At 40.7% G+C, this 27,240-nt stretch overlaps 1 protein-coding gene across 1 annotated transcript in view; it reads left to right on the top strand.

The window, feature by feature from the left end:
* Positions 1-27,240, top strand: part of TPRG1 (tumor protein p63 regulated 1) — a 122,599-nt gene that overhangs the window by 6,650 nt on the left and 88,709 nt on the right. The window contains exons 2-3 of the mRNA XM_060639510.2: positions 4,656-4,886; positions 15,153-15,244. Coding sequence (XP_060495493.1) covers positions 4,656-4,886; positions 15,153-15,244 — 323 coding nt within the window. The remainder of the gene's footprint in view (positions 1-4,655; positions 4,887-15,152; positions 15,245-27,240) is intronic.

The raw sequence follows: 27,240 nt of genomic DNA, 5'->3' as shown, positions 1-27,240 counted from the left end.
GAACTATTATCAGAAAACATCGCAGAGAGATAGAGTAAAGCATGTATAATTTTTTTAATTTTAATTTTTTTAATGTTTACTTTTGAGAGAAAGAGACACAGAGCGTAAATGGCAGAGGGGCAGAGAGAGACACACACACAGAATCGGAAGCAGGCTCCAGGCTCTGATCTGTCAGCGCAGAGCCTGATGCAGGGTTCGAACCCACAGGCCGTGAGATCATGACCTGAGCTGAAGTTGTACACTTAACCAACTGAGCCACCCAGGAGCCCCTAGATTAAAGCATGTATAAAGTGAGGCAGATAGACTGGGACCCAGAAGTAAGTTATTTACTTCAACACTATATTAAATTGCAGCTCTGAATTTGCAGGCAGCTGAAAAATACAGAATTCTTACTATCTGAAAGAAGAATAGCATTTCTTTAGGTATTTATTTGGCATCATGTTGGAAGAGGTCATCGAGAAGACATGACCTCTGGATGACCCACAAGCTGGCCCCAGGGCAACCCAAAGCTCCTCACCACGCTTGCCCTTGAAATATACATTCCACCCACCATTCCCACAGCGGGAGCCACTTGAAGGACATAACCTGGAGAGAGTAAAGTGTTGCTGAGTCCATGTTGATTTTGTATGTGAACGAATCCAGGTATGGCCTATATATAAACTTTTAAGATTCTGGCGGGCATATGCAGAGATATACTCATCTTGAGGTGCCCTAGACCAACCTGGCATGTAAGTTCCCTTGCTTGTTTAACCTGCCACATACCCATTTGGATTGGTCTGCTCTTTGTGTGGTCTCTCTGTCTCTCCTCGCCCTCCTTGTCCTTGCGGGAGGGGGGAACGGCACAGATTACACTGGAGAAAGCTCCACAGTGTGTGAATCAACACCTTTATTAAACATTTTATTTTTTATTGCAAAAGAAGCACTAACACAATTAAAAAAAATTAATGCAAAAATTTGCTTTCAATCCAACTACTTCAATAAATGTAAATATTTTCCTTCTGGTCCTTACCAATGTAAAAATATTCATATCATCGTATCTAGAGAAAATCTTTGTTTTTTGCTTTGGCTTATTTTTTTTTTCACCTGGGAAGGTCCATCCTTTCCTTCCACGCTGCCACAGTGCTTATGCATGTTATTTTAAATGTCTGCACAATATCACTTTGCTGGACTTCGTAATTGCTTGGCTGTTAGGTGTTCTGTTGATTTTTGGTTTTACATACAGCAATTAATATTGCAGTCTCTTCTTTAGAATAATTTTCCTTACATGAATTCCCAGGAATGAGATTAGGTCAAAAATATGGACATAATTTTTTTCTAAGCCTTGACTCTTTGCTTTCTTTAGAAATTGTGCTAGTTTGCCTCTCTTGTGTATTAGCACTTAAGTTTCAATGGAGCGTGAGGGAAAAATGATCTTTTTCAGTTATAAATGGCTTTGGATAGGTCTGTTACAAGTGGAAACCTTTGAATTTGTCTGGATTTGTTTTGTTTTAATGTGTTTTTGGTATTTCAATATATACAGTCTATTTGTGCAGGGTTCAAAGAGCATTATCTATTGAACTGGGGATAAACATTTCAGGGCAGCGGGTGGTAAGGAGATGAGTGGGTTGCTCATATGTGCGGGCTCTCATACTGGGGCGGTTGTTGAGGAAGGTACATTCATTGTCCTTGCAAAGGTGTCCCCATGACTGGAGCAGAGCCAGAAGCGTTCTGGATCGAGGCGGCTGGGCTCCATTTTCCACTACTCATGCTGTAAGCATTGAACTGGAGCTGAGTTTCCTTCTTTCCTGGATCTCAAACAGCTCCCTCTCAAAACTGCTCGGATTCTCTTCGCTCAGTGTTTCCAGAGAAGACAGCCTGAGGGAGAGGAAGTGGTGCTAATTAAGTCCTCCCCCTGTTTTCCAGGCACAGAGCCTTCTGCAGATGTCTGTTGTTAGGCAGTGTTTGCAAGAGTGTGGCAAATACAGAAGCAGGCTTGCCTTCCCCAAAGGCACAAACCTTCACAGGTCACAGGCAACTCTAGAAACACACTCTTCCAACAGCCCCTGTGATAGAGATGGCAGACCTTCCGGGGAGGCCGAAGGGCCTCACTGATTGTTCTCTGCGCTCGCTCGCTCGCACGCGCATGCGCGCGCGCACACGTGCATGCGCACAATTCCTCCTGCTTCTTCAGGTGTGCCTTGTACTTCTTACGGGCCGGTCTCTGCCTTTTACCTTTCTAATTTAAAAACATTACTGAAGACTCCGTGAAGCCTTCCTGCTGTAACCCAGCTTGCCTCACAGTGGGCCTGCTGGAATGGACTGGAAGCAGGATTAGGAGCCCTGGGTGGGCATCCAGGTGCTGCTATACGAGTGTGCCTTTGGTGGTTCCCCTAAATGCTGTGATCCCCAGAGAGAGGCAGGTACAATCATCTTTCTAGGGTTGCTGAGAGGCTCAGAGGAGGGGGAACCTGGAATATGGCCTGGGGAGGGCTTTTCTCTGGTGAGCCCCCTAACCAGCTGCGTTTTCTCCTGCATCCAGACCCCTCAGGGTGACTGTATTTGTCCACATTTGCCAGGGACAATCCTGGTTTACTCCTATCCTTCTGATATAATTGTTAATAACACCCTTTTCATGCTTAGAAGTGTCCAGCTTTAGGCAACAAATTATGTGCTCATACTATTTTTACCTCCCTTGAATACTGTAATTCCAATTTTATGAATGTAAACATACTGGTGATAGGGGCTGTTTCTCACTTTCTGGTGTTTCATAAGCACAGAGGAAACCGAATTTGTCTGATTTGGAACACTGAGGCAGCTCTGAAAATAAGAGCATTCCCAGTCACGGTGAGACTGGGCACAAAACCCCCCTTTCATGTAGCATGGACCGTGTGCTCATAGTAGGGGGTGACTATTTGGCTTCAGCTTGGAAGCGGTGACCTGGTATAGAGATACTGTTTACTAGGCTAGCGTGTGCTTTCTATTTATTTTAATTTTGCTTTATATTTACAAAATAGAAATAAATTTGTTTTTATTAAGTCATATATAATCATTGTAAGCATCGAGAAGTTTCTAAAGAAAGAAAATTGAAACCGCCTATCATCCAGAGATAACCATTATTAATATTCTATTTTACTTTTTAAAAGTTTATTTATTTTTGAGAGAGAGACAGAGCACAAGCAAGGGAGGGGCAGAGAGAGAGGGAAACAGAATCCAAAGCAGACTCAGGCTCTGAGCTGTCAGCACAGAGCCTGACGCGGGGCTTGAACTCATGAACTGTGAGATCATTACTTGAGCTAAAGTCGGATGCTTAACTGACTGAGCCACCCAGGTGCCCCCATTTTACTTTTTTTTAGACTTATTCTAATCTGTCACACAATGCATGTGTACATATTGTTATGCCCAGAATTCGTGATCCCCAAAGACCACCAGGGAGCCTAGTCTGATGCAAAAGCAAAGAGCCTTTATTCGAGCTAGCTCGAGCTCAATCCCCTACCTGCACCAACAGAAGCAGCAGTGAGATGCCGGGGAGAGAGAGCGAGTTTCAAAAGCACAAAGTTTTTATTGGGGTCTAGGGGCATTTGGTGAGGTAACTTCTCACTGGTGACCCTTCCTGATTGGCTGGGGAAGGGTCGTGGCTTTGGCCGGTTGGCTGGGGAAGGGTTGGAGTCCTGTTACCCAGGTCGCGGGGCATGTTTTGATCGGGAAGTTACTCAAGGGGAGTAGGCGTGGTCAAGGTGGAGGACACAGAACAAGATGGAGTCGGTCGGGGTAGGTCCGCCCTTTCACATATATTCAACTCCAAGTGTCCTTCCTTCTTTCTTTTTATATATTTTTTGAATTATTTTAACCAATCTGACTAAAATTATAGGTAATGTTTTATAGCTTACTGCTTTCCATTAAGAATATATTTTGGACATCTTGCCATGATAAAAATATGCACTTACATTTTTAATGACTACATTATATTTCACTTTATGGTATAACCTATTTAGCCAATTCCCTACTGACGGATCCTTAGTTTTACTCCATTCTCTTGGTATCAGATACAATGTTGTATGGGTGTCTAATGTTGCTATTACACACATTTTGCTATTAAACATAAAGTGGCATCTTTTTCTGCTATTGGACACATGTTGTGATGAACTACCTTCCATACTGATGTCTTTGGGCATTTGGCTAAATTATTTCCTTATATAAAATTTTATAATTGCATTTTTTTTCAGTTAAAAAATATGCTCAATTCTAAGTTCTTTTGTGCCCTATTACTACCCAAGCAGCACACAAGAAGGTGTGTTATCATTGCTTTTAACTGCTAAATAAGCTTACAGGCTTGGTAGGTTTTGAAGCAAAAATACTGTGAAATCTTGAAGATAAATTGTTTGGTAATTATTTCATACTACTTTCTACATACTCAGCTTCCTGTCCTGGGACAAAAGGTGGGAAAATGGACCTACTTGCAGCCTCCTTTTCTCTGTCTGGAGGGCCTTGCTTCTCTGCACTGGTAAATAGAATCTGTGTCATTGAATTACATTCATTAGTGCCTTGGTTGGTTTCAGGAACATCATTTGCACACAATAGACTTTTTGCCTTAGCCTTGACATAGGTGACTCCTCCCTTCACTGCCACTTCTCCCCCTTTCTTTTCTAATGAGAAGATTGTTTCTTCTTTTGTTTTAGGCAGAAAAAATGTCAAAGATTGGGAGTTTTGAAGGATTCCAGCCTGTGTCTCTGAAGCAAGAGGGAGATGACCAACCCTCTGAGACTGACCAACTGTCCACGGAGGAGGGGGACCCAGGCAAGGACCCAGAGCCAAGCCGTATTTCAAGGCAGCCAAGTGTGACTGAATCAACACTGTACCCCAATCCTTATCACCAACCTTATGTCTCACGGAAGTACTTTGTTACACGGGTAAATTTTTTGGTGCTCTGAAGTATTACATAAGACTTCTCTTACAGTATTCTAATATCTATCTATCTATCTATCTATCTATGTATCTATCTATCTATATCACAAGTTTTACCAGATATTTTCACATTTTTTTATTTCATCTGATAGTCATAGAAACCATGAAGTAGGTATCCGTATCCCCATTTTACAGGTGAAGGTTCTGAATTTCAGAGAAGTTAGGGGGTCTAGTTTTGATAACCAGGTCGTATGGGAGAGAAGTGGGTCATCCAGTCTCTTTCGATGGATCTTTGGTTCCTCAGTCCTGTGTTCAGGTTAAATCTGACCTCCACAGATTAATGATCTATAGAGAGAAAACCCAAGCAGCTAAAATATAAAGCTGTGTGCCTAGAGTGGGTATTTGTTCCACGTTTGAAAAAGATGTGGGTGATGGAGTGGAAAGGCTTGCTGAGAACGAGTTGAACCTCAGGGTCTACAGGGGGATGATAATATTACTCTGTGGGAGCAGGGACTTTTAAATCCCAAACCTTTGGCTGCATTCTGGAGCTGAGCTCCTTTACTGAGCTCTGAGCGTGAGCAGGGGAGAAGCAGAGAGAGAGAGAGAGAGAGAGAGAGAGAGAGAAATTCCAAGCAGGCTCCAGGCTCTGAGCTGTCAGCACAGGGCCTGACGCAGGTCTCAAACCCACAGACTACGAGATCATGACCTGAGCCTGTTGGACGCTTAACCAACTGAGCCACCCAGGCACTCCTAAAAAATGATATTTTGAACTTGTAGCATTTGGATCAAGGACATAGTGCTTCCTGGGTTTGAGTAGTTCTCTCTCTTGAACTCTCCTTCCTACTTATCAATGTTCTTTCCCAGTCCTTCAATATTCTTGTTAACACAGTAGGTATTAGCTCACAGGCTAAAGCCAATTGGCAGCAAAATTGGAGATTATACACTGTGGCAACAGAGACCATCTCATTTTTCAAGTGTACCTGGGACAAATCTTGAAAAAAAAATTCAGCTCAGTCTTACAAGTAAATGGTGGCTAAGATGTGACTATTTATAAAGCTTTAACTAATGAATCCTGATTTGGTAGCTTTTAAAACATCTTTGGTTAAGATAAAATTTTAAAGTGACTCAGTGTGTGTGTGTGTGTGTGTGTGTGTGTATGTGTGTGTGCATGCGTGTGCACGCGTGCACATGTTTGAAGGTACGATATACCCATATCATCTGTATTCTGCGACTCTTACGTGTTAAGGTGCTATGGTAGGTGCTGTACTATGTGTTTGTGTGATTTGCATATGTAAAGCATATGGTTTGTTTTCCAAAGTATGTGAACTTAATTGAATAAGCAAAATTGAGTTGTAAGATAGTCTGTGAAGGAAATCAAAGCATCCCCTAAAGTTGTCTTATCTTTGGTAATGATGATGGATCAGTCACGGTTTGGTGAGAGAACCGTGAGTGGTATGGAGTAAGATTCATGATCAGAAGGTGATGCAGTTATGAGAGCTGGTTGGGAAGTCTCTGCAAACCTGTTGTCTTTGCAATCTAGTGATGGGCCTGAAGTTGGTATAGTCTAACCGGTTCGTAGTCATGAACTGGGAATAGGGAGTACGGGAAAACTGGAACCTGGATGGACAACTCAGAATTCCTGATGAGCAAGCAAAACCCATGAGGAAAAAATGGAATCTGTATCTGTCTCCAGCCGTGTCTAAACTTGGAGGTGTGAGTCACTTTTAGGAGAGGACTTGGTGCCTTTCTACACTGAGCTGCACACTTACCAGCCCAGGGGAAGGAGGTGAGGGATGAAGTCTGACTGTCAGCAAAAGAAGCTATAGCTGTAAGTGCTGCCCCCTGGCATCAGATGAACCTGGAGGTCAGCAGCTGTGAATGTGAGTGCAGGTGGTCTGAAGTGATCTTCCACAGGGAAAAACTCCCTTCTGCCTTACAAATCTTATACTAACATCTCTTGTGGCCAACTCTAATTTGGAAACAGACATGAAAGGAAATTCTAGAAAATGTAGCTCTAACTTAGCTAAATCAGCACAGTTTAAAGCCACCATGGAGGTTTTACTTATTTGTTTGATTGATACTTTTATTTGTGTGTCTCTATGTAATTTATCAAGTGAAGTCCCCTGAAGTGACACTGTAAGGTAGGCAGGGGAGGACTCATCACTCTTGGTTTATTGTAAACATATTGAAGTTTCAGGGGAGTGAAGTTGATGCTGTTTTAGAATGATGGGCCAATAGCCAAGAAAGAATTCTTGAGATGTCTTAGGCGCAAAAAGGTGGTTTTATTAAAGTATGCGGACAGAACCCATGGGCTGGAAGAGCTGCCCCAGGATTGTGGAGTGGAGACTGATTCTGTCCTTGGGAGTTGGGGGAAGTAAAGTCAAGAGGAAGTTTCCAAAAGGATTTTCCTATGCTAAAGAAGACTTACTGGATCTTGGAGGCCTAGTTATTGTCCAGCTAAGGTGGTTTCTCCCTCTAGCAAAGCATTAGCATTAAGACAGTGGGGAGTTCCTAGAGAAATGTTCTGCCTCAAGGCAGAGGTTCTGACTGCCTCAAGTATTTGAGCCCAAGTATTTGGGCTGAGGGTGGAAGTTTAATTTTATCTGCCATTTCCTTCTGCCTTTGCTTCCTTTGTCAAAGTGACCTGACTGAACCACGTGATATTAATTGGAATAGCTCTAGCTTGAATCTGTATCTTCTGTCTGTAAGTCTAGTGCTGTTCCTACTGTAATGTACAGTGGCATTCATGGCCCTTTGAGAAGTAAGTCAGTCAATGACTGCAGTCTGTGTGAAAAAGATCTTCGGATATGTAGAAACAAACCCTACATTCTCAAGAACTTGGGAGGGAAAACTTCTAATCTTGTTAATTAATTTAAAGTAGACTTGAGGATTCTTTAAGGCTGTGAGGGCTGCATTCCCAAAGCACTCAGCATTTGCTCTCCTTCAGATCAAGAGACAGAATATAGATTTTTTTTTAGCACGTGAGTATGATGAATGTGCTTTGTGTGTGTGTGTGTGTGTGTGTGTATTTCCTCATTTGCAAAGTGTGGATAAAATATCAGTTTTACACAGAGGTTTAAATAGGCTGATTTTGTAAATATTCTTAGCACAGTGCATGACACATCTATTAACATTCCATAAGCAGCATCTCATTACTCTTATAAATGCTTTCTCCCTTTCTTGTTGATTTGACATTCTCCCTTCTGTAATTGGTCACAGAGAATGACATTAAGATGCCCATGACCTCCCCATGACCTCCAGAGTGAGATATAAATGTCAATGTATAGTGTCTATAGCAGCAAAGAGGTTTGACCAAAGGAAAATAATTCATTTTCTCGGGGAATAATTCAATAAGACCCAGGCTCTGGGTCTGAATGATTCAGATCTATGAAAGATTTATCATAAAAGATCACTTCCATAGCGCTGAAATGAGATCTACAGATGATCTGGTCCACTGATTCTCCATCTTTACCATACAAACAAATGACCTTGAGATCTTGTAAAAGTGCTGGTCTGATTCAGGAGGCCTGGAATGAGACCTTAGATTCTGCATTTATATAGATTCTATGGCAAAAATGATGCTCTCTGTCCACAGACACCTCTTGAACACCAAGGAGCTGGTCAACACTCTCATTCTCAGAAGTAACTAAGGCCCAGAGGAGGCTGTTACTTGTCCATTGTCATAGCTATTGTCCAATGTCATGAGTACTGACTTGCCCAGGAGGCTAGTAGTAAGTGGTAAAGTGAGGCTTAGAACCAAAGTTTCAACTTCCTGATTCATAGTTCTATGATCCCATGCCCAGCAATTAAAAAGAAATAAATATATTATGGTGTAAGAATCTAAAGCATATATGTTGTAAATTCAGAAGAACTGTGAGTAAATGAGTTGAGGAATTCCTTGATCAAGCATGTTATTTTATTAAATGTTTTCAAATCATTTTGCAAGAGGTAGTTTATTGGGAAAAAAATGTCGGTAAGCAAAATAAAAGTCACCATAGTTCACTACTCAATGTTAACCAAAGAAGTTTGAATGCGTGCTTATACATTTTGGTGCATATCCTGTCTTACTTTTTCCTTACATGTGCAATTTGTTGCATAAAAATATTTCCTATGGCAGTAACTCTACATCCATAACATCATTTTTAACAGTTCTAGAATATCCTACTGTGGAGATATACAACAATTTATATAACTTTTTCTGGATATTTAAGTTGTTTCCTATTTATACCTTATAAGCCAGAAAGGAAAATTACTCTTTGGCTTGCTGTGGCAGAATGACACTCAGTTTCTTAGGTGCCAGGAGTAGATACCCAATGCTATATAATAGGAAGGAGGATCAGTTATATGAGTTTCAAAGTGGATATGCAAAGATGTGACTGCTCTGGAAGTTTAAATTAATTCAGGACAAACAAGAGGCACTTTTTTTAGCACCATAACCTTATGCATTAGACCAGACCTCTGAGTACCAGATCATAAAAGAAGTCAATCTGCTTCCTTAAACCTCTTATGTTTTTTCATAGGGCATCTGGGATGTTGCTTCTTATCCACAGGCTTCCAGACTATTATTGATTTACTAAACCAAGCCCTTCCAACAAAGCAACATTCTTGCTTAGAGCCAGAAGGGGCCTGAGAGAATATCTAATCCAACCCCTAAAACACACAAAGGAGATGTGACTTCTCTAAAGTCAACCAGCAATTTAGGGGCCGTACCAGGACAAAGAGCTAGGGCTCCTAACACTTTTTACTACCCCTCCAGTGCCTTTGACCTTGGGCAATGAATGAGAGGTCACAGTAATGAATGTCTGAAGCACTTGCTATCAGTCTGGTTGGACAATTTTTTCCTCCTGTTTTTGTTCATTTGCTATTATTGCTCAGACATGTCTAAAAAAGGCCTAGTGCCTTTTCTGAACAAAAGTACCACTCAAGGCTAATAACTCGAGGTATATTATGATAATCCCTTTAGTTGTGGAGACTGATATTCAAAAGCAACTTCTTATGAAAGGAACAATACTTGATACGCATGGGGAAAGATATTTTTAAACTCCCTGTAGGACTCTGTATTTGCAGATACCTTATCAGAAAGTTGAAAGCGATTAGGGATGGGGAATTATCTCTAAATTTATACTTGAGAATGTAAATTACATACAAACTAATGGGACTAAAACTATTTGATCTTTTAATATTTAATTAATGGTTCCCCATGGCCTTTTTATAGCCTGTGTTCTATTGTGAGGAACGAGACTTTAATAAGCAGGTTTGGGACTTCCCATTGTGTAGCACGATGTCATTGCTTTCATGACACTAATTTGGCTTTCATACTCTCTCCTTTCCCCTCTTCTCTTACTATAGGGTTCCCTATGTCTTGCTCTTGCATTGGGAACAACTAAATAAATATATTAGTTGTATTGTTATTTTATGAGCTGCTTTCTGGTCTAGAAATTACATATCTCACTGGGCAAAAGATTTCTCAACTCCCCTCCTTAGACTGAAATCCCTTGAAGAGTGTAATAAAGTTGATATTTCTTCTGAGGACAGATACTTAACAATAACAAAATAAGAGGCGTTTCCTTTATTTTCAAGGAGAGACAGATTTGCCCTGAACTTTACAAATCACATCCAATTTAGAGCAGTTTTTCTTCCCTTATGTGTTTACCACAAAGTGATTTCTATCTGGGCATGATGACACTCACAAGAACGATCTTACTGTGTCTGAGTCCCTGGGAGCATTCCTTTCTTTTTTTTTTTTTTTTTTTTAATTTTTTTTTTAACGTTTATTTATTTTTGAGACAGGGAGAGACACAGCATGAACGGGGGAGGGGCAGAGAGAGAGGGAGACACAGAATGGGAAGCAGGCTCCAGGCTCGGAGCCATCAGCCCAGAGCCCGACGCGGGGCTCGAACTCGCGGACCGCGAGATCGTGACCTGAGCTGAAGTCGGACGCTTAACCGACTGAGCCACCCAGGCGCCCCAGGAGCATTCCTTTCTATACTGCCCCCACCTCTTACTGTCTAGTTAAGGAGTCCAGTACATGGGAAACTATTACCAGCAGATGTGAGTATTGTTTGTGTGACAACTGGCTCCTGGCTAGTCTAGCTTAAGGAAATGTAAGGAAACACATGTCTTTGTTTTGACTGAGGATGTTTGGTGCTGAACTATTAGAAAAGATGTTGCCGGCTCTGCTGTATAGCTTGTAAATAAGAATTCTCCCTAATGATTTTTCTTAAAATTTAGCATTAGAAATATATGTATATTGGATGAGTGCTTATTATTCCATCATACTTTCCTATTAGTCTTAGGAGTCTTTGAGCTAATTATTCTGTTACAGAACCAGGTTGGATCGCTGACGGAAAAAACAGGCGGTACTTGGAGATCTTGGTGGATCGGAGTTTTATTTTACACCAGCAGGCTCAGAGGAGATCCTTCTCCACAGATCTGAGTCCTGAGCACAAGCATGGGGGACAATTTATCATCTGTTACTTCTGCAGTCTGCATTAGTAGCAATTAGGCATGCATGGCAAACAGGACAGGAAAGAAGAGCCTGGAAGAGGAGTCTCTAAGCTAGGAACTGGAGCTTATGTTAGTCCTGTCAGCCGTCTTGTGCATAACTTTACTTATTTTCCCAACAGTTCCATTGCAGTAACCATTTGACCTCTAAATCATGGTACGACTATTTTCCTTCCATGTAATATTAATAATAAGAATGAAAATTCAGTGTTCCCAAATATTTTTGGCATTTCCTAACAGCTCTGTTATAGTTAATATTGTCTTATCCACCTTCCACCTAGAAAATGAATAAACTGATATCTGGAATGATGAGGACATAATATGGGTCACAAAGTGGGCAGAAAGGCTGAGATCTAAACATTGCCCCAGATGCAAGTCCGAGTGTTCACACATTATTTAATTTTCTACACTAAATGGCTGAAGTTAATTTAGTTCAGTAGCCATTGATGACAAATAGAAGGGTGTAAATAAAATACTCTAACAGGATACAATGATTAACTGTTCTGTAAAGGCATGACCACTGTTACTGCTGAAGATAAGAACACCATGCTCAGTGAGGACATTGACAGAACTCTGGAGACTTCCCAAATGTTCTATTAAAAAAAAAAACAAACATACTTCTGGGGCACATGGGTGGCTCATCGGTTAAGCGTCTGACTCTTGATTTCAGCTCAGGTCAAGATCTCACGGTTCATGAGAGCAAGCCCCACATCGGGCTCTGCACTGACAGTAGGGAGCCTGCTTAGGATCCTCTGTGTCCCTCTCTCTCTGCCCCTCCCCTGCTCATGCTCTTTCTCCTTCTCTACTCTCCCTCAAAAGAAATAAACTTAAAACACACACACACACACACACACACACACACCCACACACACACTCTCTTTTGTTTAATGTTTAACTTTTGAAAAGGTATAGAGTGAAACACCACCTCCATCCACTGCCCCATCAAGTTCCTTCCTGACTGCAGGGGACCACTGTTAACACATTTTAGGTATCCTTCTAGAGTTGCTTTAGGATATTCAGGCACATGAAAATATTTATTCTTATCCCTTCTCCACTTTTTTTATACAAAAATGTGGCCTATTTACCCTTCTGAATGCTTTTTTTCTTTCACTTAATACGTTTTGAAAATTTTCTGTATTATCCCAGAATGCCTCTTTTTTTTTGCATATGCATCATATTCCATTGAATGGCTCTGTCCTATAATGTATCTAACAAGTCCCCTATTGACAGATATTTGCATTGTTTCCAAAATTTTGCTATCCACAAACAAGGCTGCAAAGAACACTGGATATACAGCTGTTACTTTGCACAAATGCAAGAACATCCATAGTATAACTTCACAGAAGTGGAATGTGTCGATCAAAGAATAGATCATTTCGATAGATTTTTTCCAATTGCTTTCCATAGGGAAGACAAGTAAGGTTTTGAAAAAGTCTACAGTTTTATATTCATCTTCACATGTTTTGGCAAAGTGCCTGGTGTAAAAGCATTCAACAAAATGCTTATTTTAGGACTATTTCATTATTCTCCAATTTCCCTTACAGTCTTTTTTTCTTCTTCTGAAAAGTCTTAGTTTCACTACTGAGTTATATTAGCTGAGGAAGAAATCATGTAAGTATAAGAGAGACAGGAAAAATCACCTGATGAGTCGTCAAAGAAAGTATGATTTTGAGCACTGGGCCTGGGGCAATCAGGCTGCATTGTGGGAAGAATGGCATGGGGGGTGGGCACTGTCATGGGATCATAGGGAATTTCCCTCCAGCATTATTTGGTCCTGCCAGTAGGGTCACTGGGACCAGTGATGCTGGTGCAGTCTTCTTTGTCAGTGGGTGTTCAAGGCATGCTTGATTAATGCTCCAGAATTCACTGATTTTATGACTCACAGCTTCCAGCAGGCACGGTCTGCCTTGTTCGCTTTCTGACAACGGTGAACCAGCAGCAGAGGAGTCAGAAATCATTCAGTCCACTGGCTGACTGTTCAATTCAACAGGAAATGTGTTAAAATGAGAAAATCAGAATGTCTCGGTGTAAGGGCCGTGATCTTATTTTCTTAAAGACTTCCAGGAGGCTTTCATCATCAGCTTGGCTCAGAAAGCTTTGGTTCTGTCGCCTCAGTTGTCTTTATAGATAAGGAAATGGAGGCCAAGAAAACTCAAATAATTGCCTAGAGGTTACAGAACTCATTTATGACAGATATGGAATAGGATCCGTGGTCACTCGACTCTGTTCAGTGGACATTTCCTGGATGACGTGGGCTGTGCTGAGTGAATCGTAGGGGAGGGGTAGAGCTCTGCATCATTTTCTACCACTTTATCTGAAGCAGCGTCATTCTTTTCCTGTTTTTCCTATATGGATTCTCATAAGTTTTTTTTTGTTTTTTTTTGTTTTTTTGACCAATGGACTTTGTAGCCAAAATGTTTCACAGTGTTTTATCATACACTGAGAAAGCAAGCAAACCCAAATCCTACCACCACCCTAGCTCTGAGAGGAAAAGACATTTGAACGGATCCTAGGCCAGACTAGTGTCCCTGTTTCCTTTTGTGAGAGAACAGTCTCAGGCTGGGAGGATTAGGACTGTTAATATTTAGAGAAGATTAGGTGGTTAGTATTAAAGCCCTATTATATAGAGAATATTCAAGAACCGAGAACCTACTTGTCAGTAGCTCAGGGCTGGGATGAGGCCAGAACTACATTTGTAGGTGGAGCGATGGAATGTTTGTTTTCTCGTCTTGTCTCCACCCCTTCTTAGCTGAGTGAACTTGACAGGTTGGTTCCCCACACTAGCCTGTTTCCACACCTATAAAAAAGCCGAGATAATTCCTGGGCTGCAGTGGTTCTCAACGTTTGCTGCACATTGGAGTCACCTGGGATGCCTGCAAAACTCCTGAGGTACTGATATGTGGGTCCCACATGGCAGATATCCACTGAGTATCTTCTGTAATGGCCCTGGTATGCAGCCTGGGCACTAGGAGTTTTAAAGGCTCTCCTCACAATTTGATATGTAGCCAAGGTTGAGAATAACTGTCTAGAGAACAGTAGTTCTCAGTGCAGTCCTGCATCAACAGCATCACCTGGGAACCTGTTGGAAATGCAAGTTCTCAGGCCCACTTCAGACCTCCTAAATCATAAACTCTGGGAACAGAGCCCATAAATCTGTGTTTTTGATTCTGATGTGTACTGAAGTTTAGGAATCACTGAGATAGAGGTCTATGAATTTCTTATCATGAAAAGGGTTAATCAAATTTTAAGCTAGAGGTAGGCCCATAAGTAGAAGCACCTGCTTGGAGAAGGGTGAAGAAAGCAAGGTAAGGAGACAAAAAAGTTAATTTCCCAGAATCATCTAAAATTATGGTCAGAATATTAGAAAAAGATTTCTCTTAGGTATTTTATTGCCAGGTGCTCTTTAAAGAGAGAAAGATTTGATTTTAAAAATGTACATATTGCTAAATCCTTTGAACTTTCTGATAAACATGTTTGGGAAAACTGGCATTCTGAAAATGGGTGTCTTCCTTTCTGTGAGAAGGTATGAGTAAGATCATGGAAGACAGGACTTGGATTACTTTGGTCCCACCTAAGGAGAACAGCTTAGTAAATACCAGAGTTCAAGACTAAGCTCTCCGGCATGCTATGCCTAGAGCAAACAGACAAATGCGAGAACTATCTTTCCCATCAGCTTTTTGGAGAAGGCTATGGGTTATACTCATTAATCATAAGCACAAAGAGGGCTCAGTTTTCTGTAAACTAGATATTTTCTTTTTCCCACTCAGCCAGGGGCCATTGAGACTGCCATGGAAGACTTGAAAGGCCACATGGCGAAGACTCCTGGAGAGACAATTCAAGGCTTCTGGCTCTTGACAGAGTGAGTAGTTATGGCTAAGTGAGGGGCCATGGGAATCTAACATTTTCCTTGACACCACTGTCACAGAATGGGAGATAGATCTATGGCAGAATTTCTTCTGGATGCCATGCAAAATAATTGGTTGGCATTACCCCCAGTTAGCGAGTCAAGTTTTGTGGTGCCCTATGGCTGATACATGACTAGGGTTGACTCCTACAACAATTTTCTGGGTATAGTCAGCTATCACTATGACTCCTTAGGTCTTCATAGCTCTCAAGGACTGTTGCACTGGACTCTTCTCTCTGATCTTTTTGGTTCGAGTCTCTGTCTCTTACAACTACTCTCATTCTAGCTACATGAGGCTACTAACCATCCCACTCTGGGTACAGTGGAAAGGAAGGTTAGAAAAGACAAATGAGGTCAATATATACAGTTTGAATTTTATGTACAATAACATGAGCTGTACATAACATCCCTACAAAATCATGCGGGATAGAAAAGACAAGCCACCAGTCCAGAGTTAGGTTAAAAACCGAGTGTAACACTTGAGACTTTATTCCTTCCAGAAGTTCTCCATTCATCCCTGAGGCTTATCTTAGCTCTAAGGGCTTTCATTGAAAATGACACCATGAAGAGAGTTACCTTGTGTCTTGCCCCGAAATTCTAGTGTCTATGACTTTTTCTCCACCCGCCAGTAGAATATCAAGAATGCCATGGTCTTTACAATAATAAGTAATATATTCACATAATAAGAGAAAGAGGCGCCTCTTTTCTGCTACAGAATACATAACACTAAATGGAGAATATAGTGAGAACTCCATTTTGGATACTCACTAAGTTTTCTGTCTCCAAAGGCTCTAGCCGAAAAGCTCAGTAATTCCTATACCTTGAGTAAAGAAGCATTTAATCTTTCACTCCTGGGCCGGACATTTTCTTTGACTAAGTTTTGGGAGGGTGGGGTTGGTACAGACAATACTTAAATGTCCAGTCTTCTAGTCCAGCAGAACAAAATCTCTCCATCAATGGAGTGTAGAACCAGGTCACCTGTGGATCCATCTGCCTGATGGCCATGTTACATTCTTGTTTCAAATGGGTTCTAAGAATTGAGTGAAAATGAAATTAGAAAGACAACCTGACCATGTCTAAGCATTTGTTTCTTCATGTATAAACTGGAGATAGTGATAAGTACCTGAGGAGTTGTTACGAGGGCTAAATGAGACAGCATGGTAAAACTCTTAGCAAAGTCCCCAGCACATGGTGGATTTTTATCAGACATCAGTGTCCCTCCTCTGTTCACAAGTGATGTCTATTGGTAAAGGCCTTTTGTTTGTGTTTGTTTGGTAGCCTCTGCCTTTATTTTTGTCCTATCCATCTCTATATCTTTCATCTCTGGGTTATCTCTATGAAAAAAAAAGTGTATAATTGAGGCTTTTTGCTTATTCACTTTTACCAACCCCTTTCCAACACCACCTGCCATCTGCAAAGTAAAATTTGACTTGTGCAAATAAAAAAGTCTGCCTTGATTAGGACAGATGTCTCCTTGAATTCTGAAGGTCTAATCAGAAGTAGATACTTAACCTGTTGTGTTCCTACAGTGCATTTCATTTATAAGAAAGAATGCCCAAATATGGTCTTTCAAAATCCAGTAGTAGCTTTTTGAATTAATTCTCAAATAATAGAATCAGCAGTTTTTTTTTTTGTTTGTTTGTTTGTTTTTTTTTTAATAGTACATGCTTTAATTGCTTGGTCTTTTTTGTATAGAAATGTGGCTTATTTTTGTTTGGAATGTTTTTGTTTCATGATTAAAAGGTCTTTAGATATCAGTTTGACCCAAGATAAATCAGACTGTGTGATCTGTATTAAGACTTAGCACCATAATTCTGTCAGTTTGATTTATCGTCAACTGGGATGATTGATAAAACCAGCAGTTTTCAGATAAATCTGAACAGGTGTGCCCCAAGACCCAAGTTTTGCATGTAGCTCTGAATCTAATAGGAAGCTCAAAGGGTTGGTGAAGACTATCTGGCATCTAGTTTTCTATGTCTCTTTTGCTTTGTGGTATATACATTTATGTTACAGACAGTAATGAGGGATGTATCATGTGCGTGTGGAATTTTAAGCAATAATTTTCATTTGCTGTCAGACTTTTCTCCTTTGCACTTTGGAACCATTTCTTCTCTTTCAACGGTAGTTCTTTTGTGTTCTTTTTGGTCTTCCTCTCTGCCAAAATCCTTTCATACCTCTTCCTACTCTCCATCTAAAGCTACTTTTAAGAAAGATTTGAATCCAGTCATTTCTACCATAGTAAGAATTTGCCAGTTGCTTTTCTTTTCCTGTTAAACCTTAAAGCTGGTTCAGACTGTCTTCTTGTAGTGGAAAAAGCTGCCAGTTGCAAAGAAGATGGTCCAGGCATGTGGGCTAAATAAATAGGCTCCCAGTCACTGTGACTGTTCAAGAAGAAGATTGGAGGCATTTGTCAAAGGAAGGGCATGCATGGAGGTTTTGAATGACCTTTCACACTTAAGTCTTTGTAGTGCACCAATGTAGGAAAGGCAAAAGCAACGATAAAAGCAATCAATATCAGCACGAAATCCCCAAAATAACAACAGCAAAACAGAACAAAAGAAAGAACTAAATAAACCAGTAAACATATAGGCCCAGAGAAGTACGAGCCTGGGGCTATGCTTTTCCCTTTCTCTTTTTTTCTAATGGGATAAGACCTATCCATCCATTCAGTTTTTATGAGTTACAGAGGCTGTACTATACACCAGCTTCCCCAACTGTGCCAACCATACATAACTCTTTTCAAGTGTAACACTTTTTTGTGTGTGTGACAGCAATGACTGGGCTTTATGCACATCAATGGTTAGCTCCTTTTATGGAGATGAGAAACCCCTAGTTACTCATCCAACAGTTGAAAGAATGTTTGCTTTCAAACAAGTATTCCAGTTTCAGAATGATAAGAGTGAAAAACCCTTCCAATGATATATATATATAGCACATTAAAAAATAACTTTATGACCATGAACTTGCTTTATGTTCACTACAACCTTGCTGGTTTTGTGATTGTCATGTGACAGATGAGAAATGGAGATGTGGGACGAGGAAGTGGACAGCTGAGATCACATAAGGGGTAAAGCAAGGAAGGCAGACTGCTCTCCTGTACTAGCTTGGTTCCAATTCTTTCCCAAAGGGTGTAAGGTATAGGTGCGGGGTCACTCATCACAGCTCAACCTTTAGTCATGGTTGGTCAGAGCCCCAGAAATGGTTTGATATAGGAGTGTGATGTGGGGAGTATCGTGAGCTTAAGGGCCTTGTGTATCTTATTTAAGAACTTAGATTCTACCCTGTAGGCGATGGGGAGGCACTGATTGGTGAGAAAGTGTGACTATATTTCAATTTAAAAAGATCACTGAAGGCTCACAATCCCTTATCTAAAACCCCTGGAATCCGATATGAATCAGATTGAGAATTTTTCAGATTTTAGAAAGGTAAAACAATACATATGCATTTTATGCTCCAAGTGGAGGCCTGCGACAGCCCCCCATAATCAAACACACTAAAATTTTTGCAGGAAAACCTGTCATATTCAACATAGAATAGATGACTGCATGTTGGATCAGATCTGGCTTACCATAAAGTGCGTCTGAGCCACAGCTGCGCCATTTTCAGGGCTTTATTGAATTTGGAATTATGGATGAGGGTGTATGGCCTGTACATGTTTGAAATGTGAAGGATCAATGGATGGCTGGAAGGCTGGCTGCCACACTAGATGCTTGTGCAATATCAGCGAGGGTCTGATCCAGTGGCGTGCTGGAGCTGGTTCACACTGGCTTATGAGAGGTCAACATTACAATTTCAGGAATTTTGAGAGTTGGTTGTTAATTATTAAAACATAAAATATCACACCAAGTGAATTAAACTTAAAGGTGATGTAGTCAAAACTCCTTACTTTCTTATTTTTTTTTTTTTTTTACTTTGTTTTGCTGTTGATTTGCTGTTGGGGTGATTTATGCCTATTATGCTTGCGTAGTGGAAATACTACATGATAACTTGCTACTGTACCTCTTTTCTCCGCTACACATTCAGTGGTGTCATGTACATGGCTTGGAATTGACCCTGGGGGCAGTGATTCCATCATGGAAGTCAGCAAACACTAGATATCAGAGTTCAATTTATTGCTTTATTGATTGTCTAAACTTTAGAAAGCAACAGGGAATATGTTAATGCAGAATAAGCTTCCAGGTATGCCATGTCTGTGGCTGTGATATTGTAAATACATAGAAAAAAACTTGAGGAAATATAGTTCCAGCATTTAAAAACTATTGTCCAGTTCCACAAAAGTCACCTTCTTTATTGAAGAATAGGTTTAACTCTGGACAGGCAGCTGAGGGAAGCTTCATGCCAAGCAGAGGCTGCTGAGGGTCTGTATTCTGTATTCTGGCTAGGGCAGAAGACATTGGGGTTCTCACACCTACACTGCTGACCCCCAGCCCAAGCTGGAAATTATAAAAAGCCCCTTCTTTCTGTTACAACCCTCTTGTGCTCTTTTCTGCAAAAACATAACATGGTGCACACTTGAAAGAAAAATGCATGACAGGATTCTGTTGTTAATCATAGAGCATATACTGAAGGGTGCATATGGGACTGAGAGGCAAACTAACAATTGACAGAGCAAGGCTTTGTGGATCTCTCTGTTTAATTGTCTGTGAGGCAGGAGTTCAGGCCAATTCTTGGGCTTTGGCCTGGGAAACTGATGGGTTCCCTGTGTCGCCATTCCAGGCTTAGAAGGAAACGATAACTCTACTTTATTGAGAAACCGCCATATGCCAAACAATGCAGAAGAAACTTTGTGCTTGCAGTGTTATTTAATTATCCCAACAATCTTGTCATTCCCTTCTTATAGAACTTGCTGAGTACAGTTTTGGGGAAAAAAATGTGTCTGAGGTGTCCATAGGACATCGACATGGAGATGTTGAATGGATGGATTTACATATGCATCCAGATACTTTCTTAAGTAGTGTGCTCAAAAGGGACAGTAATCTTGACATATTTGTTTCTTATAGCCTTCTATAGAATCTAAGGGTGTAAAGTAACATTAAATCGGTAAAAGCATTTTTCAAGTGATGTCACCCAAACTCGGGTGAGCTGTTTTGCAATGTTCTAAATTTATACTGGTATATTATTCAGTTAAATTAGAAAGATTAGTTTGAAGGCACTTGGGTATAGGCTATGAGGAGATGGAGAGAGAGGCCGACAGGAGAACTAGAGAGATGCAACCATCAACTCCAGTTAGATCCCAATTAGCTGAAACCATTAAGAATAGTACCCTGAGAAGATGCCACTTAGGACCCAGACCTCTAGTCCAGTCCATCCTGGAGCTTTATATGCCTCTACAGCTCTAAAGACAACACGGTGTCTATCTTAACTTTATCTCCTCCTCTTATTGCCCTTCTTGGTCCTTCTGGGAAACTACTTTTTGAAGAAATTGTGTGTATACTTTCAGAAGTGATCCATTAAGCCAGCACCAAGGAGAACATCTTGACACTTCCCAAAGTCTCAAAAATTGTGTTATAATGGCACTGAAGTGGCTCTTCAGTAGAATGTACTCAAGATGTCTTTGTGTATGGTGCTTAAAGAGGCGGGAGGAGATGGGATCTTCCTTTAAGCACATTAGTCTGAAATGGTTGGGGGGATGTTCTCATTCCTCTTGTTGCTACATGGGAAGACTTGCCTCTGGTGGTTGGGGTGGGGGGGTGGGGGAGTCAAGTAACTCTCAGTCTTTATCTTGTGGAAAATACTTACAGTGTTTCTCATTGCCTACCTTCCCCTAAACCCAGCCAGGTTTCTATCCTTGCACTTTGGTATAAAAAATATGTGAAATCCGATTAACTGGCTACGTTGAACATATAGACAATAGAACGGAAGTAAAGTCAAGGAGGCAGCCTGGCATCCTAGAAAGAGTCTTGAATTTGGAGTCAGAAGCCTTGGGTCTGAATCCTGGTTCTGCTACTCACGATCAGTGTACCTCAGTAAACTTAAGTAGGTTTTGCCTTTTTTTTTTTTTAATTAGGGCATTTGTTTTAATGTAGTCTTTAGTCCATTAGAAATTCACTTTTCTTGAAAGAAGCACAGCCATTGTTAATTTTTGTAGTATTTTTTCATTCCAGCTTTTCTTCATGCATGTTTGCCAAAGATTATTATAATATTAATAAATAACATTTAAATTGTACCAAGTGTTCTGCTAAGTGATTTTCCTCCATTTGCCATTAGATTGGTATAATACATATGGTTTTGATGATTTCTAAATGGCACTTCCCTTAGGTTTTTTCTTGTTATCATGTAGGTTTTGTGAAGTTACTTGATCATTCACCTATTGTTAGATGATTACTTCCCAAAATGTCAGTGGTTATGTAAATGTAAGGATTTATATATTTAAAAAAATTGTTTAACGTTTGTTTGTTTGTTTATTTATTTACATTTATTTATATTTTTGAGAGACAGAGCACTGGTTGGGGAGGGATAGAGAGAGAGGGAGATAGAATCCGAAGCAGGTTCCAGGTTCTGAGCTGTCAGCACAGAGCCCAATGTGGGGCTTGAACTCACAAACCGTGAGCTCATGACCTGAGCCGAAGTCAGATGCTTAACTGACTGAGCCACCCAGGCACCCCATAATGTTTATTTATTTTTGAGAGAAAGAATACAAGTGGGGAAGGAGCAGAGAGAGAAGGAGAGAGAGGATCCAAAGCAGGCTCCACACTGTCAGTGCAAAGCCTGATGTGGGGCTCAAACCCACGAACCACGGGATCATGACTTGAGCTGAAGTCAGATGCTCAACTGACTCAGCCACCCAGCTGCCCCTAAGGATATATATTATTCTTTAAAAACTGAAGCCCTCAGTAAGGGATATATACCAGTAGTGCAGAGTAAGACTACACAGTTGGAAAGAGAAATGAAAATACATTAAGGCATTCTCCATTTATTTTTTGATGAAGAAAATAATATTCTACAGCACTTTGTAGTTAAAAATGTTCTTCTTCAGTTAATCCAATCTTCAGAGCAATTATCTGAGGTAGGAAACATTACTTCCAGTTTGCAGGTGAAGAAATCAAGGCTAGGAAGTGTCCCAGGGCCGCAAAGTAGCAGAGGTAGGGCCCCGAAGCATTATGCTTCCCCCAGTTTTGCGAAAATGGTCTTTTTGCTATTGTGGCCAGATTCCATGTGTACCCCTTATTGGATTGTAGTCTGTTATTCCTCTGGCAGAAAAATGTTGGATAAACTCAGAATTCTGTTCCTTGGGCTTTGTGGGGTACATGGAAGTATGCAGGGCATCTCTGATTAATTTTAAAAGATTTCACAGAAGAAAGAGCTATCCTAGAAGTTTAAATGAAAAGAAAGGCATCCCAAGACAGAAAGGGATGTTGAGGAGCAGACGACTGGGCAGTATCTCTCAGGCACAGAGTGCCCCTGGAGCACACTGATCCCCAAAGCAGCGCTGTGGGTGATCACTTTCACACCTGCCCTCACATGTGATCCTCAGACAGACCCATGGGAGGAGGCCAGGAGGAACTATTGGCTTTATTTTATGGATGAAGAAACCCAGAGATTAAATGACCTGCCTAAGGGCAACCACTTATTAAGGGTCACAGGAGGGCTTGACTTCACAGGACCCCTCTCCCAGCCTTGTTGTCTTCTCATCACATGGCTCGTGCTGCTTTTGTGAATTTTCATCTCCTGATACAGCGATGGCCGCAGTTTCAATTGCGTAAATGATCTTTGCGCCTGTGTCTGGTTTCTTTGTTGATCGTCTATTGTTTGCAGGGAGGAGGGCAGACATTCATTGAGTAGGTTCAGAGACCTTTTCCTCTTTTCCTCTCCAGATCTTACTCTGCCTGTGCTGTGCATCTGACATTATTTAGTCTTTTCCCAGAATCAGCTAAAAAGTCAAATACTTATAGGGGCTGGTGGGTGCCACTGATGGACTAAGGCCAATCACACTTTATCTTGTCACTGTCTGATTCTAAGGCGTGCTGAACTACCATTGTAATGAAAAATACTGCTACTTATAATTTAAAAATAAGTAGAAAGACCCCCCAAAACCTGGAAATCAGGGATTTCTAACCGTCTTAGTCATGAATAATAAATGTACTATGCAAAATAACATTCTGAAATGTATCTCCCCCCAGCCCCATCCATTTTTGTGTACATTCATCTATTCTAGACCCTTGCTACTCAAAGGGTGGTCTTGGAATGAGCAGTATCAGCATTCCTAAGGATTTGTTAGCAGGGCTAATCCTCAGGGGCCACCCCAGACATGCTGAGCCTGAATCCCCAGTTAATTCTGATGTTCATTAAAATTTGGGAAGTACTGGTCCAGATCACTTTCATGCTTATGGACTGAGGACTTCAGTGGCTCCTCACTGCCTAAATACTCTTCTGCTGCATCTTTCAAACCCTGCACGCCATGGAATGAATTTTCTTCTCTAGCCTTATTTACCGTTATACCCCTTTACAAATTATCAAATTGGACTGTCCACCGGTCTCCAAATGTTCCTGACACAGTGCTTTGACATCATGATTGTACTCACTCACTCACTCACTCTGCTTATTTGGTATGTCTTTCTTCCTTTCTGTTTGTTCAGACCTTTCCTGTCCTTCAGAGATGTTATGTCTATAAAGCCTTTCCATCTTAATTCAACCAGAAGAATCTTCTCTCTTATTTCTGTTATGTTATACTACATGGCGTAGTTCACTGCGCACTTTGTGAGGAAAGCATTCCTCGAGACAGGGCCTGACTCTGATTCATGTTTTGTCAAAGCCCATCTCTGCCCACCTCCCAGTGGTGTCTGGCATGTGGGAGGGGCTCAGAACCCACCATGGACTTGACTTGAATTTAATTCTGATTGAGTCGTCTACTGTTTGAAGCCCTTCACTGACACTAGCAGGGTCCACCCATTGAGTCCTGCCTCTGTTTCCCTGGGCCTTCAAGCAGCCCACAGCCCAAGGAGACTTCTTGCATCCTTTGTGCACTCAAGCTGGAAAGTACCTCAAATCCATTAAGATGTTAATGACCTGTGGCAGGACTCTGGCAGCAACAAATTCACCTCTGTTGCCAGAAACCATTTATACTGGGTGGGTGTTTTCGACAACCACTTAATTAAACACATTGCTTTTCTCTATAAATTCCCCATGGCAGCAGATGTATCCAGATAGCTAATGGTCCCTGAGTGACCTGAATTATAGGACAGCGAGGGCATTTAGTTACTGCAGTCAGAAATGTACCTCGAAATGTTTGTTTTCCCAAGACTGCTACTAATTAGGGAGGAGTCAAAAAGAGCCAAGAGGTGAAAAAAGTCTGATGCAGCGAAATGCCCAGTTCCATCACTTACTAGCCATGTGACCTTGGCATACAAATCTCTTGTATCCTCCGGACCTCAGTTTTATCATTGATAAAATGGGGGTGTAAAACGGGATATCAATTGAAGAGTTAAATTACTTAAAATATGTAAAATGCTCACAATTTTTGCCACATGGTCTGTGCCACAGGAGAGTTGACTCTTATTGTTATTGTCATCATTGTTGCTATTTATTTATATTCACTCATTCATACGTTCATTTGTGTGTTCACCAAACTCCTCCCATAAGCCAGACTCCACCCTGAGTGATGAAAATACAGAAGCAACAAGACAAGATTTTCATGTTCAGGGAGTTCTGAGTCTTGAGGGAAGGAGGATATGTAAATGAAGTCAAAACACAGTATGATGTATGCTGATATACAGTCCTGCAAATGATCTTTTGGGAGGATAGAACTTGTTGCATTTGTACTGTAGGCTCTGGTGAAGGCGATATCCAGGATTAAAGAAGGAAGAGAAATTTCCAAAAATATATTATGAGGAATTAAATCCCAGAAAGAGGGAAGAATATTTGTAGAATAACAGACAGAGGCTCAGGGATCCACAAACTGTCAAGGTGTCTGGATTATAGTGATCAAGAGTAAGAGAGCTATAAATAAGCTAGAAAAGTAGAAAGGAACCAGAAAATCCGGAATTTTGAATGCCAGGGTAAGGAGTTTTCATGTTATTTTTTCCTGCAGTGACAAGCTGGAGATCCATAGGTCATTCAAATGCTTTTATTATTTTTATTTATTTTAAATGTATGTTTATTTATTTTGAGAGAGAGAGAGTGAGTGAGTAAGTGCAGGAGAGGGGCAGAGAAAAAGGGAGAGAGCATCCCAAGTAGAGTGTGACATGGGGATTGATCCCACAAACTGTGAGATCATGACTGAGTTGAAATCAAGAGTCAGACACTTAATCGACTGAGCCACTCAGAGGCCCCTCAAATGCTTTTCAATAGGGTATATATTTCCAGTTTGCCAACATCTTGTCATTCCGCATTACCTTGCACTGACCTCTCTTTGTTCCCTTTACAGCGATGTGTGGTAGGCTCTCCCAGTCATGACAGACACTGTGTGCATCTCTTCCAACTACATGTTCAGTGACCTTACCTTGGTTTCTTGAAATCATTTGTAGTAGGATAATTCTTTTTAAGTTTATTTGTTTTGAGAGAGAGAGAGAGAGAGAGAGAGAGAGAGAGAGAGAAAGAAAGAAAGCATGGGAGGGGCAGAGAGAAAGGGAGAGAGAGAATCCCAAGCATGGGACTTAAACCCATGAACCATGAGATCATGGCCTGAGCTACAATCAAGAGTTGGTCGCTTAATGGACTGAGCCACCCAGGTGCCCCTGTGGTAGGATAATTTATACCAAGGAAATGAAATGAAGGCATTATCATTATCATTATTTTAGAAAGTGTTTACTGTTTACAGCATCCTACTGCTGTTCTGTTTCCTTCGTGACCATGATAGGCATTTCTTGTTTGAGTTACTGAAAGATATGAAATAAGGAGTTTTAGAAAAATAATTTTTAGAAAGGTAATAGGTTCTGGAGATAATTTACCAATAATTTAAACTTCATCTTTATTATTTAGGGGCCTGCCAGTGTGTGTTTTAGTAAAAAATAAATAAATAAGACCTCTATCTTAATATTGAGGCTATCAACGCATTTGGGCCACTACAGCTGTTATACAAACAACTATTATAGACTCTTATGAATAAACATGCGGTCTGATTAGCAAACAGTAAATTGTGTTTACTCTCTGAGGTATCCAGGTTGTCCCCAGATGCCCTGTTTTAGGTAAGATAGGGTAGGTCTAAGAAGAGTAAACCGTGTGAAGAAGAAGGAGTCTCTGCTTCCACTTGTCTTTTAGTAGAAAGAACTATAAAGTTTAAGAATTAAAATGCTGTGCTCTGTGAATTAATAAAAAAGTAGATGTCCAAGGAAGGAAAATTACAAGGGACAGAAAGAGAATTGTGTAATGATAAAATGATCAATCCACCAAGAAGACAGAACAATCCTAAATCTGTATGCACTAAACAAGAGAGCTGCAAAATATGTGAAATGAAAACTGATAGAATGGGAAGGAGAAATAGACAAATCCATGATGATAGTCTTCAACACCATTGTCTTAATAATTTGTATCATAAATAGGCAGGAAGTCAGCAAGGATTTAGAACTCAACATACCGACAGAACCCAATCAGCATTTATAGAACACTCCACCCAGGAAAAGCAGAATACATGTTCTTTTTAAGCACCCACAGAACATCTACCAAGATCCAACATATCCTGAGCCACAAAACAAACTTCACCAAATTTAAAAGAATTGAAATAATTCAGAGGATGTTCTCTTACTGCAGTGGGATCACACAAGAAATTAATAACTGGAAGATAAAAGGGAAATCTCTGAACACTTAGAAACAACACAACATGTTTCTAAATAATCCAGTAGTCAAAGAGGAACTTTCAATGGAAATCAAAAGTACATTGAGCCGAATCCAAATAAAAATACAACATATCAAAATGTGTGAGATTCAGCTAAAGCAGTCCTGAGAAAGAAATTTACAGCACCAAAGGAAGAATGCTAACATCATATGAGGAAAAGTCTCAAACCAGTGACCCAAAA

The sequence above is a fragment of the Panthera onca genome, chromosome C2, assembly GCF_046562875.1.
Source record: "Panthera onca isolate mPanOnc1 chromosome C2, mPanOnc1 haplotype 2, whole genome shotgun sequence".
Lineage (NCBI taxonomy): Eukaryota > Metazoa > Chordata > Mammalia > Carnivora > Felidae > Panthera > Panthera onca.
This window is presented reverse-complemented; position numbering and strand designations above follow the sequence as displayed.